This window comes from Cucurbita pepo, chromosome LG03 (assembly GCF_002806865.2).
Source record: "Cucurbita pepo subsp. pepo cultivar mu-cu-16 chromosome LG03, ASM280686v2, whole genome shotgun sequence".
NCBI classification, from domain to species: Eukaryota; Viridiplantae; Streptophyta; class Magnoliopsida; order Cucurbitales; family Cucurbitaceae; genus Cucurbita; species Cucurbita pepo.
Window position 1 is genome coordinate 10,897,127 of NC_036640.1, and position 21,803 is coordinate 10,918,929.

Below are 21,803 nucleotides of genomic sequence, written 5' to 3' on the forward strand. Positions count from 1 at the left end.
ATTATAAATTAAGATGAAATTCAGGGGTTAAATTTAAAATAAGTGAAAGTAAAAGGACCGTAGCCGACACGTTTTAATACCCGTATTTAGTTAAGGTGGAGTGGAAGGCTGAACTGAACGGAATCTATCCTTTTTGCTCTCAATTTTTTTTTATTATATAAAATAAAATCCAACCAATTAATATTTATTCAATTTTAATTTTTTGTTTTTTATTAAATTATATTATTGTATATAAATAATAAATTTAGTCCAAACTTCAATATTATAATTAATTTAACATTTTTTATAGTAATTTGAACTATGTATATTATAATATTTTTACTATTATTATTTTTAGTAAAATAATATTTTAATGAATTAAAAAATGATTTAAAATAAGAAATGATTTTAAGAGGTGGGAGTTTTACACGTGGGATAATGTAGCGAAAGGGAAAGCGTGCGAAAGTAAAAAAAGAAAAAGAAAAAAAGGAGTGGAAATAGTAAAAAATGGGAGTGGAAATAGTAAAAAATGGAGTGGAATTAAACAAAGTGACGGTGTAGGGTTGGGTGCCCGATTGGCTTCATTTGGCATTATTATTATTATTATTATTATTATTATTATTTCACATTACTAGACGTAACGAAGACGCAACTGCCACGTGGGCTTCAATCCTCCGTGTCAAATTTTTTATTTAATTTTGAAAATTAAATTTAAAAATACACGAAACAAAATAAATATGTTAAAATGGAATTTTAAAAAATAATTTTTTAATAATGAATTGGATTTAAGTGAAAATAGGAAGGGTAATTATTAATGTCCACGTGTTTGTTTCATAAACATAGCAAATGCTACTTTAATATAAAATTTAAAATTCTAAAAATACTTATAAAAGTACTTTTTAAGTGCTTTCACTTTAAAATATTTTTCTTTTTCACAAAATAAATAAATAAATACAAATTAAAAATCATTCAAATATATAATTTAGATTATGCCACTAAATTATTTTAAATTTAAAGAAAAGAAAAAAAAAGGGCTATCTATCAATAATAATATTTTATTACGAAGAACGAGTTTTTTTGGATAATAATTTGATGTTCGTGGTCAAAAAACTCATTCTCTGTCCACAAAAAGTTGGTAACTTTTTTTTTCTCGCATAATTTGAGTTCAATGATGGGAAGAAAAAAAGAATCTTTAGCTTTACTCATTCTCTTTGTGTTATTACCGACATTAATTTTTAATTATAACTAGCTTTTTTTACCGAGGTAAATGTAGTTTGATCAAGACCAATTAATATATAAAATTAATTTTCTTATTTTGTAAAAAAAAAAAAAAAAAACCTTTATTTAAAGTGTTTTCAAAATTTAAATTGGTTTGAAATTTGACAAAAATTATAAAAATATTTTTTAAAAATAAGATTAAATAAATAAAATTTTAACAAAAAAAAAAATCATTAAAAATAAGAAAATAAAGTCATTAACAAACAGTTATTAATGTCTTTTCTTTTGACATTATAATTTGTCTTTAACACAAGTTAAAGAAATTATTTGAAAGTGAAATGACAAAAAAGGACACGTTAGGTCCCAACTCACCAACTCAACTACGCTCCTAAAGGGACAATTTGGCACCAACCATTGAATTAAAAAGGAACCATTTATATTTTTTATTTTAAAATTTGTAACGGTTTAAAACGTTCAAAAATAATTATTTGGTTTCTCGGGTGGAAGTTTATGTTCGAGTTTTGGTTTGGTTGTCTGCTAAATATATATTTTTGACCGACCTTTAAACGATCCTATCTTTTTTTTCTAGTAAAAATAAGGTTGTCACTGCATGCATGACATGTCTAATGTCGTATTAAAATTTTTATTTAAAATATTTCATAAACAATGGTACGTGGAGGTCGTACCTCCAAAGATCCTCACGAACACGACTCCCCGACACCTAATAGAACGTTTTTCTGATTGGGCTGCGAGCCCAAATCAATTTGGGCCTTGGTGTACCATCTTCATAAGTCCCTAAAATTGTTTTATTTATTTTTTTAAAATAAATTATTTTGATTGAGTAATTGAATTCATATTCTAAAAAAATATTTTTGAGTGTTTAGTTGAAAACCCTTTTAAAATTTCTTGATAAATAAAATGACCAAAATACCCTCTCGTTACCTTTACTTATAGCTGCCCATTACCACCACGGCCGAAACCATCATTAACAACTGTGGCCACCATCCATCGTTGACTAATACAGTCCATTTTATACAACCACTGTTACTTATTGTCAGAAACAAATTGTTGCAACCTCACTATGAGAGACCACTGAGCGGATCACTAATAATAGACTACGGTTAGTTCATTGTATTTAATAGTTGTTGATTTTGATTGCAATCTTGACATATGGTTTAGTGAACGATGTTGTAATTTTTGTTATAGCTGCATATAGAAAGCAATGTGACTGAACAGAAGCCTAAGAACGGTTCGGTGGACGCCACCACAAATAAAGAACTCAAATTGAACGAGCGAAACGTCGAAAAGGGCATATTTGTAATATCCTAATGAGAAGGTGGACTTCAATTTAGGGTTCTTAAATTGTTCAATTGAAAGGTGATTCATTTTTTTTGAAAAATAACCGAAAAGAACACAAGAAAAAGACTGTTTTCAACGGACAGTGGTCCCCACTAGTTCGTGCCTTTTGCCCAATTCCTTTTGAACAGCTCAGAAACCGCCATTATTTTCAAATCCACAGAACCCCAGAAGCTCAAAATCATGGCCGTCGCCGTCGCTGATCTGATCTTCTTAATCATCTTAACGACCATACCATTTTCGATTTCGCAGCCAACTGAGAAAGCTCCGCCTCCCGCCGCCGATTCTTGCAATGGCATCTTCTTGTCCTACAGTTTCAACCAAGGAGCCAAGCTTCCCCCAAATCTCACTGTTCTGGCACGGCAGCCGTACCGATTCGAGTCCACTCTCTCGATTCTCAACAACGGTCTTCAGGAGCTCAAGTCTTGGAAGGTTTATGTAGGGTTTCAACACGATGAGTTCTTGGTTTCGGCCTCCGGCGCCGTCCTCGCCGATGGTAATTCTATCCCTGGTAACGTTGGTAATGGGACCGTCTTTGCTGGTTTTCCGATGAGCAACTTGAAGACGGCCATTGAAACTGCTGGGGATTTCACTCAGATGCAGGTCCAAGTCAAGTTACTTGGGACCCAATTTGGGGTTGCCCCTCCCAATAATCCGATGCCTTCCAACATATCTCTTGCCAATGATGGATATCTCTGCACTAAGCCAATTCTACAAGGTACTCCCCCCTGCATCTCTGGTTTCTGCTGATTTATCCCTTATTTCTGCTATTTCTGCTGTTTCTCGCCAGATTCTACTCGTTTTAGCTGTGATCCTGAGTTTATAAGTAAGAAATATATGTCTATTAATGTGAAGTCTTTAGGAAACTAAAGTATAGCAATGAGAGCTTATGCTAGAAGTAGACAATATCATATTATTGTGGAGAGTCGTGATTTCTAACATGATATTATATCCTTGCTCTTAACTTAGCCATGCCAATAGAATTCTCAAATGTCTAACAAAGAAGTTGGGACCTCGAGAGTGCAGTCAAAAGTGACTCAAGTTTTGAACTAATGGTGTACTTTGTTCGAGGGCTCCATAGGACTCATGTGAGGCTGAGGGACTCCCACATTGGCTAATTAATTAAGGGAATGATCATGAATCTATAAGTAAGGAATACATCTTCATTGGTACGTTATGCTCAAAGTGGACAATATCATATTATTGAGGAGAGAGCTTATACTCAAAATGAACAATATCCTACTATCATGGAGAGTCGTAATTTCTAACACTAGGTACCCCACGCCGTCTAGATTCCAGTGATTTTCGTAGTTTCTTATCAGTTCTTGAGTAGTTGCTAAATTTTACAATCTGGGTATCTGCTTAGTTTCACATTGAGTTTGTTTATGATTGGGAGTTCGATTAGCTCTTGGTGGGATTTTCATTTCTTGAGGGTTTTGGAAGCTTTCTTCTTCTTTTGATTCTGCCTGCAACTTTGAATTTCATTTCACAAAATATCAGGAAAGAGTGAAATGCACGTCTGTTGCTCACCCGATCCACGCGTTAAAACAAACATCACAACCAGTGAAGAGTTCTTAGCTCCTCAAAATGGCGATCTAACGATCATGTATGATGTGACAAGAACATATGATTCAAGTTACTGGGCACAAGTCACAATTTCTAACCACAATCCTCTTGGTCGTCTTGATTATTGGAAATTGAGCTGGGATTGGATGAGGGATGAGTTTATCTATTCAATGAAAGGTGCTTACCCTTCTGTTGTTGATTCTACTGAATGCATTTTTGGTAGACAAGGCACTTATTATAAGGATTTAGACTTTTTCAATGTATTAAGTTGTAAAAGAAGGCCTACCATTGTTGATTTACCTCCAACTAAGGCTAACGACACCACTCTCGGGTTGATCCCGTTCTGTTGTCGAAACGGGACGATCTTGCCATTGCATATGGACCCGAGCAAGTCGATTTCTGCATTTCAGATGCAAGTGTTCAAAATGCCACCAGATCTTAATAGATCTCAGATTATACCACCTCAAAATTGGCAGATTAGTGGCGTTCTTAACCCAACATATAAATGTGGTCAGCCAGTGAGAGTAAGTCCTAGCGAATTCCCTGACTCGAGCGGTTTACTGTTGAATTCGACTGCAGTGGCTAGTTGGCAGATTGTTTGCAATATTACACATGTAAAGAAGGACATCCCAAAGTGCTGTGTTTCGTTTTCGTCGTACTACAATGAATCTGTCATCCCGTGCAGAACGTGTGCTTGTGGATGTTCGGTTAACTCTGCTCGTACATGTAATGCTACCTCCCCTGCAATGCTACTCCCAGCTGAAGCTCTTCTTGTTCCTTTTGAGAATAGGACTGCTATGGCTGTTGCTTGGGCTGGTCTTAAACATTTCCCGGTTCCGAACCCGATGCCTTGTTCGGATAACTGCGGTGTTAGTATCAACTGGCATTTGTATACCGATTATAGAGACGGATGGAGTGCGAGGATCACTCTCTTCAACTGGGGCGAAGTGAACTTTGCAGATTGGTTTGCTGCAGTTCAGATGAACAAAGCAGCACCTGGCTTCCAAGCAATGTACTCGTTCAACGCAACGACCTTGGAATTGGATGGTTCGAACAGTACTATCTTTATGCAGGGTCATCCCGGACTAAACTATCTCGTCGGAGAAACAGATGGAGTGAACCCAGCTAAGGATCCGCGCGTACCTGGAAAACAGCAATCTGTAATCTCATTCACAAAGAACATACAAGGTCTTAACATGGCTGCCGGAGATGGGTTCCCCACCAAGGTGTTCTTCAATGGGGAGGAATGCTCACTTCCTAAAATACTCCCCGCCAACAACAGCCGAAGAAACTTAGCTCGGTTCATTCCGAGCCTCCTAATGCTAGGATTCGTGTTCTTGTTCATACAGCAATAGCCAGACGGGGATCGATCACATCGTGTTGTAGCTGCTGTTCATTTTTTCATTCATTTTTTCAACATCGTGTTGTAGCGTTTGTTATATTATCAGTAAGGTTTGTGTTCTTTGTTGAGGTAAATATTGGATAGAGTCTATATTTGTGCACAAATCTCATTGCTTTCTTATTATGCAGCAAGTTTTCAACACGAGAATCACTATCGTATATGTAACTCGAGCCTATATACCTAAAAAACGACGAGAAAATGGCTGAAACTGAAAGACAAAGATAAATAGCAACGGCGTATCAACGACAATCTCAAAATTTTACGAGCACAGAAGGCTAACCAAATATGTACATGGAAGTGAACTGCATTTGCTTCGAACGTGTTATTTCAGTAAGTTAGTCATAAAGGGGATTCGAAAACCTGCAACTGCATCAAAAATCTCGATTCCGTGCGTCAAGAACACGGCAGTAATAGCCGACTCGAGCTAGTCTCTCCGAGGAAGCAGTGGAAAGAATCTGCACATATACAATGATCTGTCTAAATGGTCTGCCTGCAAGCTAAAGCAACATTCTAAACAGGAGTGTTATGATGAAACATCCATTCCAGTTCACTTTCAGCTGCTGCAATGCTTCCCTGTTGCTGTCAAACAAAACATTTACCACATCATTAATAAAAACAACCTTAAACTTCCCGAGTTTCGTCTTAGGAATGCCAGAACGGTACTGCGATCTAACCTGCTTAAGAACTGCACTCATTAGGTCCTCTGGACCGAAGTGTTCAGAGAAAAGGTCGGGTTGACTGCTCGTATCAGGAGCTCTTTCAGCTTTGACTCTCACTGAACCATTGACGAAACGAGGGTCGAGTTGTTGGCTCATACTTTGTTTGTTCCCATTGTCACTTCGTTCGTCCAACAAGAACATGGCCTTGCCTGCAGTAGATGCGTTCCTGTTTTGTCCATTTTGTTGGCTAGAGGCAGCATACCCTTGGTGAGCGAAAGCTGAGGGTGGAACGTCGAGACTACCTTGAGACGTATCGAACGTCACACCGACATGTTGCAAGTCCCAATCATGGGGCTTCTGAGGATGCAGGTCCCTGAACATATCATAGTTTGGCACAAAACCTTCCGATCGTTTAATGTTCGAGTTAACGTCGTCTGGGAATCTTCCCTTTGGTACGACACTCGACATTCCTGGGGTACTTTGAAGAGGAAAACTATTACCAGGCAATTCGGGGAAATTTAACATTGTTGAGGCTGGTGAAACTACACTGTAACCTCCACCGGCCGTTCCATTCGGCAAAATTGGCTGCTGCGATGTCGGTGGAAGCCTCGTTACACTCGTTGAGGTACTTTCTTTGAGAATCTGTGCTCTAGCTTGTGGTTGAGAGCTAGATTGGCTTCCTTGTGTACTAACTTGCATTGTCATATTCCCATGAGATTGCGCCGATTGCTGCAGATTAGCAAGCTGTTTCGGCTCCATCGTTGTCGGGATTCCATGAAGTAGATTCATCGATTTACTACCATTCAAATATCGCTGTTGCTCGTCACCGAATCTCAACTTCGGATTTTCGAAGCTAAAAATGTGGTTCCTTTGATCTACAAGAGGCATAGGCATGCTCGATTTCGCTGTAGACCTACCGAATCCAGCTGCTTGAAGTGTAGCAAGGCTTTGTGGCTGGAGCTGACCAGCAGCAGCGAGAGTTCGAAGATCAAGACCGTTCAACGACGAGCCAAACACGTCTTGGGCACTCATGAACGTGTTGTTTAAATTACTCTGGTGTTGTGTGATTCCACTTACTCTTCTCAGGTACAAACGATATTTCTATACATTAAACGTGCAGCTTAGTTATAGATAAACGCTCGTGAAAATGAACGAGACGGTCAGCGATCCTTACCTGAAGGTGGCTGGCAACGTTTTCTCTAGTGAGTCCAGGGACATTCATCAACTCGAGTATCTTCTTCGGAACGGCCTCTGTAATTTACAAAGGTTAGCAAAAACAGATACTAATCGAGTATCGAGTGTAAGAGAAGATGAGAGAAAAATCCATACTATCAATTCCTAGTTGATTAACAGCAGCCATAAACTGTTGATGGAGCTCAACGGACCAAACGACCCTCGGTTTCTTTAAGGTCGATGAATCGTCCCTCTCCTCGAGGTCTTCTACGTCCTCCTTCCTCCTCTTTGAGTTCTTCCAACTCCCTTCATTAGCAGACGATGAATAATCTGCATCTTCATTAGTTTTCTGCTGTCGATCGACGACATCATCGATACATCCCGATTGCTCCAAGTCTTTCCATTCATTCTTCCGCTTACGAACAACATGCTGCCAAATGTTCTTTAACGCTTCAATTCGAACAGGTTTTATTAAATAGTCACAAGCACCATGAGTTACTCCCTTCATGACGACGTTTTTCCCGTCATCCACCGACATCACTACATAAGTCAGCTCGTTAGGAACCAGTTGATCATGCTAAGCTACATCATTCAGTATTAAGTATTTGAAAACTTACTGATTACAGGCAAGTCCATTTCTAATCCTATGTATTCCAGAAGTTTGAATCCGTCCATGTCTGGCATGTGGACATCGCTTAAAACGATGTCGAACCCGTTTTTGTATCGTCTGAGAAGAGACAATGCATCCTCGGCTCGACTACAATTCGTTACTGAAACACTCAAAAACCAGACAACTTGTTCGTTAATAACACAGCTTCTGGTGTCTGATAAAAGACAGACAACCAAATGATAAACATGTTCCCTAACCCAAACATGGGCAACTCAGAAGATGACTACAAACAAGTCAAAATTAGAGCAAATTAGCTCAAGTCTACCGCTACCAGATATTATCTGCTTTGGCCTATTACGTATCGCTGTCAGCCTCACGGTTTTAAAACACGTCTACTAGGTAGAAGTTTCCACACCCTTATAAGGAATGTTTCGTTCTCCTCTCCAACCAATGTGAGATCTCACAATCCACCCCTCTTAGGGGCTAGCATCCTCCCTAGCACACCGTTCAGTGTCTGGCTCTAATACCATTTGTAACAGCTCCAGTCCACCGCTAGTAGATATTGTCCACTTTAGCCTGTTACATATTGCCATTAGCCTCGCGGTTTTAAAACACGTCGACTAGGGAGAAGTTTCTACACCCTTATAAGGAATGCTTCATTCCCTTTCCCAACTAATGTGAGATCTCACAATCCACCCCCCTTAGGGGCTCAGCGTCCTCGCTAGCACACCGCCCAATGTCTAGCTCTGCTACCATTTATAACAGCTCAAACTCACCGCTAGCAGATATTGTCCGCTTTGTCCCGTTACGTATCGCCGTCAGCCTCACAGTTTTAAACCGCATCTATTAGGGGGAAGTTTCCACACCCTTATAAGGAATGCTTCGTTCCCCTCTCCAACCGATGAGAGATCTCACAATCCACCCCTTTTAGAGGCCCAACGTCCTCGCTGCCACACCACCCGGTGTCAGGCTCTAATACCATTTGTAACAGCTCAAGCCCACCACTAGCATATATCGTCCACTTTAGCCCATTACATATCGCCATCAGCCTCACGATTCTAAAACGCATCTACTATGGAGAGGTTTCCACACCCTTACAAGGAATGCTTCATTCTCCTCTCCAACCTACGTAGAATCGGGTCATTACACTATATCCCAATCCTAAGTACCAAAAGGGCACTCAAACCTCAAATTGAAACTCAAGGAACAAGGAAACAGCAGCAAACAATATCAGAAATGGCAGTAATTTCACCAGCAGACCCAACAAACTACCAATATCGCATATGCGTACTTCAGAAACGAAGTGAATAACACAGATTCAAAGGTTCCATAACCTAAAAACAACAATCATATCACTTGGGATTGAGAAATTTTACCATCATAGCGGCAAATACGAAGCATCTTCTCCAAGATCATAAGACAGGTCGGATCATCATCCACAACAAGAACACGAAGCCCGACCGGAAACTGGTCGGGAACAGCCTCGCCGGCTTTCCTTACAGTGCTCGAACTCGCCGTAGACATCGATCCCTCAACTTGATTCAGATTTACCCTTCAATACCCCAAATCTTAAACCAATGAAATCAATACAAATACCCAAAATCGAGATACCTGCATTTCACCCTTCGGGAAAATTAGCCGAAATCAGAGATCGAGTAAGGAAAATGGACGTTTGGAACGGAAATTTTTATATACAGCACTGAGCGATTGGAGCAAAGCGGTTGAAGAGCCCAGTTCCTGCTTGGTGCTCGATTTCTCTGTTATTTAGGAGCTCGTGGTTCATTGTAATATATTTTATTCAAAGTGGGTCACCCCTCCGAGATTGGACCCACCTCCGCTCACATGGAATCAAGGTTAACCCACGGCTCAAGTCTACTGTTAGTAGATATTGTTTGAGCCTACGGCTAATAAATATTGTTTTCGTTACATTTCAAGTTTTTAAAACGTTTCTGCTACGAAGAGAACAAAATTACAATCAGATTAGAACGATCATAAACGTCCCAATTAAGATAAGCGTCATCTCCAAGTTTCGATGGCCACCTAAAAGGAAGCATCTTTGACGTATGAGAGTATTCTTTCTTCTTTTCGTCTTTAGTCAACATCTATCTACCATATGATATAGATAAACTCCAACAAACTCGCTTTTACGATTTTATCCGTTCAAAGAGAATCTGTCTTCGTTAAAAGTATTAAAATTATATATTTTTATAGTTATGTCATGTCATTGTTTAGAGTTCAGATGTGATGGTCGTTTAAGTGAAATCAGAATTTAGTTGAATTATACTCAAGTTGATTTTTTTTTTTCATCTTTTTTCTGTTTTCAGATATTAGAATATATGCTCCGTCCTCCATTTATTTTTTTTACTCGACCCCACAGAAAATGAGACATGTTTATTGTTATCTTTGACTTACGTAACTCTCGAAACTTTCTAGCTCGTAAAAATATAATACAATTGTCTTTAGACCCAATTCTTACTAAAATAACTTGAAATGAATTCGATCGTGTTTCTTATTCTTACGTTCTCGGTTTTAATCCTGGTAATTTCGAGATAAATTAGGGTTTATAAAGTGTTACCCACGTAATTTTTTGTAATTATTATTATTATTTTTTTAATTATTATTAGTTCAAGTTCCTAGGAATATGCTAAATGAATGATAAAAGCAACAGTAATTCATATAATCTCTTGAAAATATAAATAAATAAATAAATAAAAAAAACACTTTTTTTTAATCCATTTTTATATTAATAAATGTTAAAAGTTAACAATAAAATTTGTTCAATAAAACTTTCTAAATTCTAAATAAATAAATCCTTAAATTATTTATTTATTTAATGTAATAAATTTTGGTTAAAAAATATGATATAAATTTAAAAAATTAGAGACGTTTTATTAATTACCATTTTAATTTAAAATTTAATTAAAAAAATGAAGATTTGTGCTTTTGAGAAGAGAAGGCCACGCGCGGGCGCGAGTATTAAAGAAAGTGGGAGCCGCGTGCAGTGCTTTTAGTTGGATTTCAGGTGATTAGGACAACTTTGCCACGTGGCAACTAATGCAACTTTGACTAAATTCCAAATCCTCTTTTTCACTTACTTCATATCAAAATTTACCCACTTTGCATTTTCCACGTGGCAACGTTCTTTTCACATTGCTTCAGCGGAATCTTTTTCAAAGGACACCTAGCTTACTGAATCAGTTGCGACACGGATGAGAATGCATGCTCCGAAAGATAGGGTCGAGTCTGATACATCAAACGTCTACTCAATATCCTTGTACGAGTCGACAATCACTACACGAGATGAACCTGGGTTTAGTGAATTGAAGTTGGTCTTAGGTGTAATAGGACTCCCAGTTACTGCGCGGGATCGGATGATGAGTAATTGTATGGTTAGAAAGAGAAATATCCGTCAAGGTACAACAACGTATTAGACCTGAATATGTTTATTGATCGTCCCACACGTAGAAATAGTAATATAATAAAATGAATTATCGGTTTATAAAAAATAATTATAATGGTTTAATTAAATTATGAGTTTAGTTGGTTAGAATTAAAAAAATTAATGGAATGTTACAATTAAATTATTAATATATGAAGATGACACGTGGGACGATCTAATTCGGCGAGATAGGGGCCCACAATAACACGGAAAAGAAAAGTGGGCCGAAGTGGAACTATTTGGGCTGGGCTCCGCCGTCTTACATCGCTGTTAGGCCCACTTCCAAAAGGCACGTGCGCCCACAACGCGGTCGTGTCTATTAAACTTTTAAGTCGGTGCATCTGGGCGGGCCCAAAATGCAATTATCATATAAAAAAGGGCCATTTATGTATTTATTCGAGTAAAAGGGCAAAATGACAATTTAGTACTTTTCTTTTTGCATCACAGCCGTCCATTTGGAGAGGGATCTGGAGGTGCTTTAAAGCCCACGTCAACAACAGAACCCTACGTGTGAACGTGAGCTTTTTTTTTTTTCTTTTTGGGACTTTTTTGGGTTCATCCATATCCATATATCCCTTATCATTAAATAAAAATTTTAAAATATCCCGAATAAAAATGTTTCAACAATATCTTTATATTTTCAACGGTTTCGGTTCGTTACATATTTTATGTAAATTGTGTTATCGTGAATAAGCTGTAGCGTGATCATAACAATTTTGTAAAGTATATTGGTGGTGTAGCTAATATATTGATGTCGAGTGTGACAACGTTCAAAATTATGATTATGGTTAGAATCTAGTTAAGTGACTAAATAGCTTTGACCATTGGTATTAAATACATGGTCTTACTCGAACTAGCAAGGTTTCAACCCAAGTGAGCTAGATGACTCCGGTCTTATCTTTATTGGGACGTGGGCCATAATTCACATGGGGTAAATTTATAACTCTTTTCACCTTTTTCCTCCATTATTACCATTTGTGGCTCGTGGGTCTTCTTAGTGCTCCTAGTTTTGGAACTTATTTTGTTATTATCTGAGAAATATGTTAGGAGTAACGGTCCTCTACATTGACGTGATATTATGGGTTTGGTTTTGATTTCACCAAAGTATCTTGTACCAATTGAGATAGTGAGATAGTTCGATCTCCTCTTGAACTAATGTGGGATCTCACAATCCACTCTCCTTCAAGACCTAACGTCTTCGCTGGCATTCGTTTTATTCTCCAACCAACGTGGGATGATACGAGAGAAAAATGAGAATATGGTAGAAGGTTGGGAGGAATGATGGAAGAAATTGAGGAAATTGAGGAGAAGAGGTATGATTGGGTTGCCATGCACTCTCCTCCTCTAAGTTGCAAACATCAAGAGGGGATTTGGGGAATCTTCATGAATCATGAGAGAGTGTTTGTGATAATTCCATGCATTACCCTCCAACTCAATTATTAATCTAATTTATTCGTGTGGGCTTGGGCCTCACCAAATGGAACTATAATAATAAAAAGGTAGGATAAAAAAAATGAACAGATAAATATTTGCTCTCGTTGAGAGTCGAACTCAAGACCTCCCGCTTACTAAACGGGTGCTCTAACCAACTGAGCTACGAGAGCTATATGTTAGGAGCGTAAATTATATACCTATATATCTATGTTGTTTTGTAGCGACAATGACATTTTGTATTTTTTAATTTCAATTAGGTTATGAAATATGTAAATATTTGATCAATTAGATTAGGATCCATTTTAGTGCATTTTTAGATCTTTTTTTCTGAAAGTTTAGTGATTTGAACCTTCAGCATTTTAGAGTTTATGATATTTATATTAACTAGTTGAGCTATGTTCGTNAAAAAAAAAAAAAAAAAAAAAAAAAAAAAAAAAGTTAATTCTACGATATGACTTATTTACACTACAAAAATAAAATTTTAACAAATACTACTTTTGGTTCGTTCTATTCATGAATAAATATAGTCTTATCGAATAGAGATTTGTGTATACTTATAAAGAGAGAGAAATATAGAATAAAAGCTAATGTCAATTCCACCATGTTAGCCCTATCAAATAGTTTGTTCATAAAGGGCACCCAACTTTCCCTACATTCATTCTATTTCAATATTCACATATTTGAAATCAACGTGCATCCTTTTTATTATATTTGGATGAGGTTGTTTTCTTTTTTAGAAAGAAGAAATTCACAATTTATTCATAAAAAAAAAGGGGAAAAGTCCATGAATCGTTTTAAGAACTTGATCTCAACCTTTCATAAATAAATAAATAAATAAATAAATAAATAAATAAATAAATAAATAAATAAATGCAAGATGATAGGGTTTGCCCAACCACGAACATCGTTACCTTTTGGACGTAGTTTCACAATGCGTTTGATTGAAGATTGGGGAGGGGAGGTGGATTGACAATTCGTCACAAAATACCGAATTCTCTTTCGAGTATGACAGTTCCAAAAGATGACCTTTATTACTTGAGATATATAGGAAAATCAACCTACGAACACAAACACAAACACACAAACACGAAAGAGAGTGATACCACAACCTCTTCTTAGATAAAATAAAGTAAAGTCTGTATTTCAAACTAAGGTTGCATTTGACATGCCATTTTGAGAAAAGGAAGATTTTAAGCAGAGCACTTAAACATACTGGAAGAAAGGTAGACAAGCAAGTTCTCTAATAAAAGCACATGAAATGATGCTTTATAACATTTTTAAAAGCCTGTTAAACACACACAATCAAATGCAACCAAATATACAATTCAGCTCTCACATGGACAAGTATTCAAATCAGAATTATCCACATGCTACACCCCAGATTCAACATGGCTCACATTCAACCTAAATTGGAAGTCCAAACCTCCTACACCCTACTACACTCACTAACTTGAAATATCAATCTCAAACCTGGTGGGCCATTGTTAAGTTCCAAACTCCTACACATGACACCATGACAATGATGCAAAAGTCTATTTGTTTAGATATCACTACTTTTGAAACTTTGAAGGGGGCAAAGTTCAACATATCTATAAAGGAATCACAGCTAGGAAAGAAAGTGAACTAATATGACAATACAGAATAAACATGCTGCCTAACAGTACTTCAAATCATATGAAGCAGATTAGATGTATTGCAAAACAGAGATTTAAAGCAGAGCAGCAATTACATTACCACATGAACTGTTAAATACTCTGTTAATGCAGCAAAGATTGTAGTTAACATACTAGATATACTTTTCATCATTATAATGGAGCCAGTGGAAGTTACAAATCTAACCCACAATTTAAAGTTAAAAAAAAAAAAAGAAAAAAAAAAAGAAGAAAAAAAAAGAATGGAGGTGTTGTTCTTGACAGCAGTTTCTCCACTGTCCACAACCACCCATATTCCGAATCATCACTCATTTCTCAACACATGGAAGAATAGACTAATACCATAGGGGATTGACGTTCCCAGAATAACAACTATCCTAAAGCCAATCCCCATTTCAACCGCAATGTTACTATCAACATCATTCTCCCTGTACAAAACCCTTTATATGGTCAAGTAGAAATTCAAAAAAGAAAAAGAAAAAGAAAAAAAAAAACCCTCAAAGATGCCATATAAACTTTCACAACATTCAGGAGAAGAGAGTTTCTTTGGACTTAAATCCCCTCACATTAATCCTTCCTTATCATCTCCCGAATGAGCTATGAGATGAGAAAAATCTGTAATCAGGATGGTTCACGTTTAATAACCTAAGCCAGTTTTCAGCATCTTGCCACAAAGATTGAGCCTTCGAACATTCCTCGGTACCAGTCGAATTCCAAAAAGGAAGTTTGAACTTATAGGAAGCAAGTCCAAATATTGGCAACTGCAGTTTGAGAGGGCAATCCGCAGTGTACACCTCTCTAACTCTTGGCCATTGGAATTGCAAACCATCAGACCTGATGCCTGCTCCAAAACACACGCCATGATTGCCCGTTTGATAATGTTCTTCTTATGAACGTCTTTCTTATAAAAGCAATTTATGAAAATCTTAATAGCACAAGCCAATGGTAGACTATGACTTTATTACAAAATAGGCATATTGCAGCTTTTCCTAAGAAATAAACACTATCCTAAAAGGGTTTTCTGCAACAATATTACCAAAAATTCAATTCTTCATTTTTTTTCCTTTATTGAAAAATACTCAAGACTTCTAGTCACAGCAGATGTTTTTCCATAATACAGTTACTAAAGGTGATAAAAAAATATAATAATACTTAACTAGTTGAATGTAGCCATTGAAATCAATTCTACTGAAAAGCAATACATTCTGATTTTAAACTAAACAGAACAAAAGGCACGCAGAACATAAAATAGCACAAAGAATGGCTTGATGACATATATATTTATATGCATAAGAAAACGAGGAGGAAATACCTTGCAATGCTGTTGACAGATTGTGGAAGGTCAAGAAACAAGCATCAAGACTTTGTAGAGTTGGACCCGTGGGAATCCGATAAATGGGATACCTTCAAAGAACAAATAACTATGTCAGATTGAAAGATTGGATCATAATAACATGTAATCCAGAGGAGACAAAACATACCATGCCACAGAAATCCAACTGGAAGGAGATAAATCACAGCTCCTATATGTCTTTAATTCAGGAAAACGGGATGCAAGGATAGTGATCTGTTGAATGCAAGTTAATGTTAGTTAAAATGAAGAGGGAGAGTGTAATAAAGCCAAATAAAAACACGCCAACCTTATCGGTTAATGGTTCGCGACAAAATGGTGGATCACGCTCCATGTATTCAAATACAAGCTGACCATGATGGTAGCAAGAGTCACTTTCATCACTCGATGACTCGGCAGAAGGTGTATTCATTTGAAGAGCTCTCTGTGACCCTGAAATACTTGAGTCCTGAATACACTCATCCTGAAGATTGGCCTTGGTTTTTTTTTCTGCCCCACAATTACTGCTTCCATCACTACTTGTTTCCTTTGAAGACTCAGCATCACTATCTGTACCACGCCTTCTACTACAAAACATAATATAAAATAACAAATTCACTAACCACTCCCATGTACCCAATTGCAGACAAACTTAATGTAAATAGCACCCATAATATACCGATTGACGATTCCCGGAAAACCTATGACATTGCCATGTTTACCAGCTCAAAAAACAATAACACCATTTCCATATTAATAAATCTATAATGCAAATATAATTTAGAATAAGGCATTTTTTATATAAACGACATAATCTAGAAAATATAAATGGCTAATAAGGAAAAGTATTCATGGATGAAGCTCAATAAGAAAGACAAAAGGATAGTGAAATGATTAACAGAAAAATAGGTTAGTGCTAAGAGAAATGATGACGACATCTTAAGACATACAACAGATACTTTATCAAGCACAAATGATGCTAATCACATATATTGTGAAAAAAAAAAGGAAATTTTGTGGGAAAGAGAGGAAAACAAACAGGCAACACAGCCAAGCATATGCATATACTGTTAACCCCAAAGTATGTGTTCAACAAGGAAGCAACCATATACGAAGTGTGATATATGATATAAACAATTTCCCAAGATAAAAAGGCACTCAACCTTTCCCCATTTCAACCCAATTGAAGATCCAAAGGCAATAACACCCTTGCAAACTAAATATTAAAAAGATCTACATATTGCACAATCCTGGACAATATTAATTGAAGCTAGCATTCCTAATAATGTAATCCAATCAACTGTCATCAGAATGAAGCTAGCATTCCTATTAATGTAATCTAAGCAAATCCTGATATCTCAAACAAACTAATAGTCAGGGACAATTTTATTATTTCTAAAAAAACCACATAGATGCAACTTATCAAATTTAATACACTGAAAAACATCTCAGGCCATGAAACTAGAAGGAAAGTTAAAAAAATATGTTGCAAGAACTGAATAGAAATAAGAACATGGTGTTATATGGATAATTTCTCACCTTAGGGCAGAGGACTTTGATGGATAGATATAGAGTTGAATGCCGGACAGATATGGAACATAGTACTGTACTACTGAGTCACTACCATTTAACAATAGAGGTATACCAGCTCCGTATGCACTCCATTCCTTGTAAGATTCCCAAAGATCCCCGAGCACAAAACAAGGAGGTGCCTCTGAGACTTCACGAGTTCTCCATCCCTTCAGCCTCGTCTGTTGAGGGCCGAAAAGGCCAATTATAGGAGTAATTTAATGATTTGAAAAATTGAAGTAAAGTCAGGTTCTAAAGAAAAGGAACTTAGGTAGAATCCGTATACAACTTCTTAATCGATATCACAGTGAAGCAAAAAATATGGAAATTAAAAGAAGAAACTAACAGTAAAGTTATAGTGACCACAAAGACAATGTAGAAGCACAAAAGGGACGAGGGAGGGGCCTTAAGAATAATAGAAAAGAAATCTATTAAAAAAAAAAACCAAGAGAATTAACATAAAACGAAGGGAAGATTCCAACATCTTCCTCACGATTAACCAACTTAACCATAACATCTCTTGGACCTAATAAATGCAAGAACCGTGATCAATTGCTCTCTACAAACATAACATTAGTTCATACAAACAAATGTCGATTTCCATCACAATGCGGTACTTATTAAGTCCAGCAAGCAAATTCAAAACTCCACGTCTAACAATTAACCTAAAAAACCAAAGCNAAAAAAAAAAAAAAAAAAAAAAAAAAAAAAAAAAAAAAAAAAAAGACTAGCTTGAGCCATCGAATGATTACCTTCGGAATACAATGAGCCAAAACAAGGGGAGTAGTGTACTCCAAGAAGCGATCCAAATTAGTAGAATCAGCAAGTCCACGATCCGAAACAGAACAATCAGAGCGAGTGGACCAAGAACGACACTCATCAAACTCACTCCTCTTCTCCAAGTCATCGATCCTAGCAGAAGCAGCCGCCACAACGTCCTTAGAATCCAAAGCGCTCTGCTTCTGCTGCTGTTGCTGCTGTTGCTGCTGCTGTTGTTGCTGTTGCTGCTGCTGCTGCAAACGACGCCGCATCGCAGGGGGATGATAGAAACGATTCTCGCCACGGATTCGGGCAATCGAAACCCCACCAGAGACTGACATTGTAACAAAGTACAGAAAGAATCAAAGAATCAAAGAATCAAAGAAACTAACAGCAAAGACGAGACAGAGAAAAGGTCTAGGGTATGTATAAACAGTGATGAAGAAGAAGAAGAAGAAGAAGAAGAAGGAGAAACTAGGGTTTTGCGAAATGCAGTGGGAGAAGGAGGGGGGAAGGGGGAAGATAACTAACAGAGGGGTTTGTTAAGGGAAAAAATTAGCCCTATTTTTTGGAATTAGAGAGAAGGAAGGAAAGGGGATTGGTTGGATTAGAAGCGGGGAAGAGATTTTTAGGTCCAGACGCTAGACCTTTCCTTCTTCTTCCACTGCGTAATGCCTCTGGGGTATCTCCCCCCACCCCCTCAAATTACTCTTTTCTCCTCCAATCTTCTAATGGGCCGGACTGCCCCCACCTTCCCTCTAATGGGCCGCACTGCCCCCACCTTCCCTCTAATGGGCCGCACTGCCCCCACCTTCCCTCTAATGGGCCGCACTGCCTCCACCTTCCCTCTAATGGGCCGCACTGCCCACGTGTCCTCCAATTATATTCATATTTATATTTATATTTACACGGATAAGGATAAGGATAAGGATAAAAATTAAATAATGAGTTATAGCTCAAATATTTATATTATTTTATTATATTTAAACTAATTTCCTCTTTGACTAACACAAGCAAGCAAAGCTTCAAAGTTTAAGGCTTCTTTAATTTATTTTCGAAACCATGTGTGATATAGTATTATTAAAATAAATTAAATATCGATATTTAATTTAAATCTAAAAAAATAAAATAGAGTAACATAAAATTGTACCTTTTATATATTATAATATACTCCTACGTTCTTATCTATATCTTTATTTATATATATATATATATATATATATATATAATAGTGTTAGTACGAGTTTCTAACCGTCTTAAACTTTCAATTTTATTTGTGTCAGTTATTGCTGAGAAGTCCGATCGTATTGAATAGAAAATTGAAAGTTCATGAATTTAATACAGTGTGACAACTTAAGCCCACCTCTAATAGATATTGTCGTTTTTGAGCTATCCCTCAATTTTTAAAACTCGTTTGCTAGGGAAAAGTTTCCACACCCTTATAAAGAATGAGTCGTTTCCTTCTCCAGTTGACACGTAGGATCTCACAATTCACCCTCCTTTGGAGCCAGCATTCTCGTTGGTACTTGTTTCCCGCTCCATTGATGTGAGATCTCACCCGCAGTTTTGATAAAAGAATTATTGTTGATATTGGACATTTCTACCTCTAAGTAGGCGTAACAATGCTTGTGAATAGATTAGAACAATTCTTTGATTATATATATGAATTTTCCCAACATAAGCATTGGCATCTTCGAATCAATTAAAGAAAAGACACTTTTGAATAATTAGCTTTTCGGTCAACGACTAAGTGATAAGAGAAGTTGTTCTTATCTCATAGTTGTATCATTTCATACGTTTAGATGAAAACCAACTGAACTTGATTGCTTCAAACGTGTCAAGCTAAACGTAACACGTGCGAGTCGGGCTTGTGCAAGCTAGCTAGCAATGGATGGTTGCTTGAGATGTTAGCTAGCAAGAGGCCGTTAAAGAGATAGACATAGATAATGTGTAGAAATGGATAGGTAAGAATGAACCATCTTTTCGACTTGGACTCGCCATGCATGCAGAAACACCTTCTTCGTATTCTTTCCAGAATGGTCGGTTTGGGATTCCTTCCATGTCCCACACCCTTTTAAATATTCCCAGCTCTCTTCTCTTTTTATTTCGCACTCTCAATTCCGATTCTTCGTTTATAATCAATCTCTCTGTCTCGCCTGCTTCTTTTCCCTTCACACGCCCACTAATGGTTCCAGAGCTCGAGGTATTCTTATTCTTGTTCTTGTTCTTATTTCGATATACATTTCCATTATGGGTTTTGAGGGTGCTTGGATTTTATGCAGCAACCGAAGGTTACCGAGATAAAGATCCGCATCGACTGTAATGGGTGTGTTCAGAAGATCAAGAAAGCATTGTACGGAATCAATGGTGAGGCAAACAAAAAAGAGAGTTTTTTTTTTTGTTCTTTCTTTCTTGTTGTTCTTGATCGGTTTTTTTTCGTGTTCGTTTGCAGGTATTTACGATATCAACATAGACATTTCCGAGCAAAAGCTGACGATCATTGGATGGGCTGATCCCGAGATAATCATGAAGGCCATTAAGAAAACCAGGAAGACCGCCACCATTTGTTCCGATGCTGAAGCGGATGCTGGTGGGCAACCACCGGATTATATGCTGGCCGGGGGCGGCGAACAACCCAATTATTCACCAAATCAAGGCCTTCCCCAGACGTATGACATGGCCATGGTCGGTGAGGCACAACAATATGATCAAACCAACGCCCAACAAGAGCCACAGCAGCCTTATGGGTCATATGAACCCGGAGGACAGGTTCAAGACAACACCCACCAGCAGCCACCGGAGTATGGCTATGTCCAGCAATATACAACAGAACCCGGCCATGACATCTCCCACCAGCAGCCACCGGTATACGACCAACCGTCCGACCACAACCACATGGCTAACCAGCCACCTGATTACAGCCAAGGAGGTCACCACCAGCAACCACCAGAGCAAAGCTACGGCCAAGTAGTCCACCATCACCAACCACACAACTCTAGCCACAACTACCATCACAACATCCCACAAGGGGCAATGTCGCAGCCAGCGACCGTGATACACTGCTACAACACATACAAACCATCATCATACGTTACACAGTATGTCCGGCCACCGACATGCCACAGACCCTCGTCACGTACCTCTGAATACATACCTCAACGGCCAACCACCCATTACAGCCAAAGAACAGAACATTACAATGAAGACTATTACAACACAGGAACAAGCAGTTACAACGGAAATATCACGTCGATTTTCAGCGACGAGAATCCAAACGCCTGCAATCTAATGTAAAGATAGATGAACAAGCAAGGGAAAACGAATGAGATTCCCAACGTCGAAGTGCTGGAAGAATCAGGTCCCAAAATTCTCACCTTTTTGGTGATAGGTAGATCGAAAACCGGGTGAAGAACATTCTCGTAAAGGCGACATGGGGAATAATCATGTAAAGTTTAAACAAATTTTTAAGGCTAGAACAGCTGACAGAAGTTTACAGAACCAAATTCAGCAGCCATTTTGATAAACAAAAGCTCATGTAATGACTGAATCAAACAGAACCCAGAATCCAAAACCGATATCTCAAATGGAAAACATCATAATACAATGAAAAAACAGAGCTAAGAATCAAACCCAGTGAAGTATCAGATTCCAAGACTA

At 37.6% G+C, this 21,803-nt stretch overlaps 4 protein-coding genes and 1 non-coding gene across 7 annotated transcripts; 2 read left to right on the top strand and 3 right to left on the bottom strand.

Annotated features, from left to right (window-relative positions):
- The first annotated feature begins 2,659 nt into the window (after positions 1-2,659).
- Positions 2,660-5,662, top strand: LOC111791088 (COBRA-like protein 7). Its single transcript, XM_023672290.1, has 2 exons — positions 2,660-3,271; positions 4,054-5,662. Exons 1-2 carry the CDS (start codon positions 2,737-2,739, stop codon positions 5,472-5,474), a joined length of 1,956 nt encoding a protein of 651 aa, XP_023528058.1. The 5' UTR covers positions 2,660-2,736; the 3' UTR covers positions 5,475-5,662.
- Positions 5,663-5,724: 62 nt separating this feature from the next.
- On the bottom strand, positions 5,725-9,736 carry LOC111791089 (two-component response regulator ARR2-like). 2 transcript variants are annotated; one of them, XM_023672292.1, is made up of 7 exons: positions 9,575-9,736; positions 9,340-9,498; positions 7,971-8,123; positions 7,510-7,893; positions 7,355-7,431; positions 6,196-7,281; positions 5,725-6,100 (listed from the first exon to the last, which is right to left on the bottom strand). In XM_023672292.1, exons 2-7 carry the CDS (start codon positions 9,485-9,487, stop codon positions 6,032-6,034), a joined length of 1,917 nt encoding a protein of 638 aa, XP_023528060.1. In that variant the 5' UTR covers positions 9,488-9,498; positions 9,575-9,736; the 3' UTR covers positions 5,725-6,031. The 2 variants fall into 2 exon arrangements, with proteins under 2 accessions (XP_023528060.1, XP_023528059.1); XM_023672291.1 differs by having other exon boundaries at positions 9,340-9,736.
- Positions 9,737-12,932: 3,196 nt separating this feature from the next.
- Positions 12,933-13,006, bottom strand: TRNAT-AGU. Its single transcript has one exon. It is a non-coding gene; the product is annotated as a tRNA-Thr (tRNA).
- A 685-nt stretch (positions 13,007-13,691) lies between these two features.
- Positions 13,692-18,809, bottom strand: LOC111790123. 2 transcript variants are annotated; one of them, XM_023670949.1, is made up of 6 exons: positions 18,140-18,809; positions 17,358-17,569; positions 16,129-16,405; positions 15,970-16,055; positions 15,801-15,892; positions 13,692-13,894 (listed from the first exon to the last, which is right to left on the bottom strand). In XM_023670949.1, the coding sequence occupies exons 1-6, from the start codon at positions 18,485-18,487 to the stop codon at positions 13,890-13,892; spliced, it is 1,020 nt and encodes a 339-aa protein (XP_023526717.1). In that variant the 5' UTR covers positions 18,488-18,809; the 3' UTR covers positions 13,692-13,889. The 2 variants fall into 2 exon arrangements, with proteins under 2 accessions (XP_023526717.1, XP_023526716.1); XM_023670948.1 differs by lacking the exon at positions 13,692-13,894 and adding an exon at positions 14,609-15,329.
- Positions 18,810-19,961: 1,152 nt separating this feature from the next.
- LOC111790125 (heavy metal-associated isoprenylated plant protein 36-like) lies at positions 19,962-21,670 on the top strand. The gene is made up of 3 exons (XM_023670951.1): positions 19,962-20,349; positions 20,429-20,513; positions 20,599-21,670. The coding sequence occupies exons 1-3, from the start codon at positions 20,146-20,148 to the stop codon at positions 21,438-21,440; spliced, it is 1,131 nt and encodes a 376-aa protein (XP_023526719.1). The 5' UTR covers positions 19,962-20,145; the 3' UTR covers positions 21,441-21,670.
- The last annotated feature ends 133 nt before the right edge of the window (positions 21,671-21,803 follow it).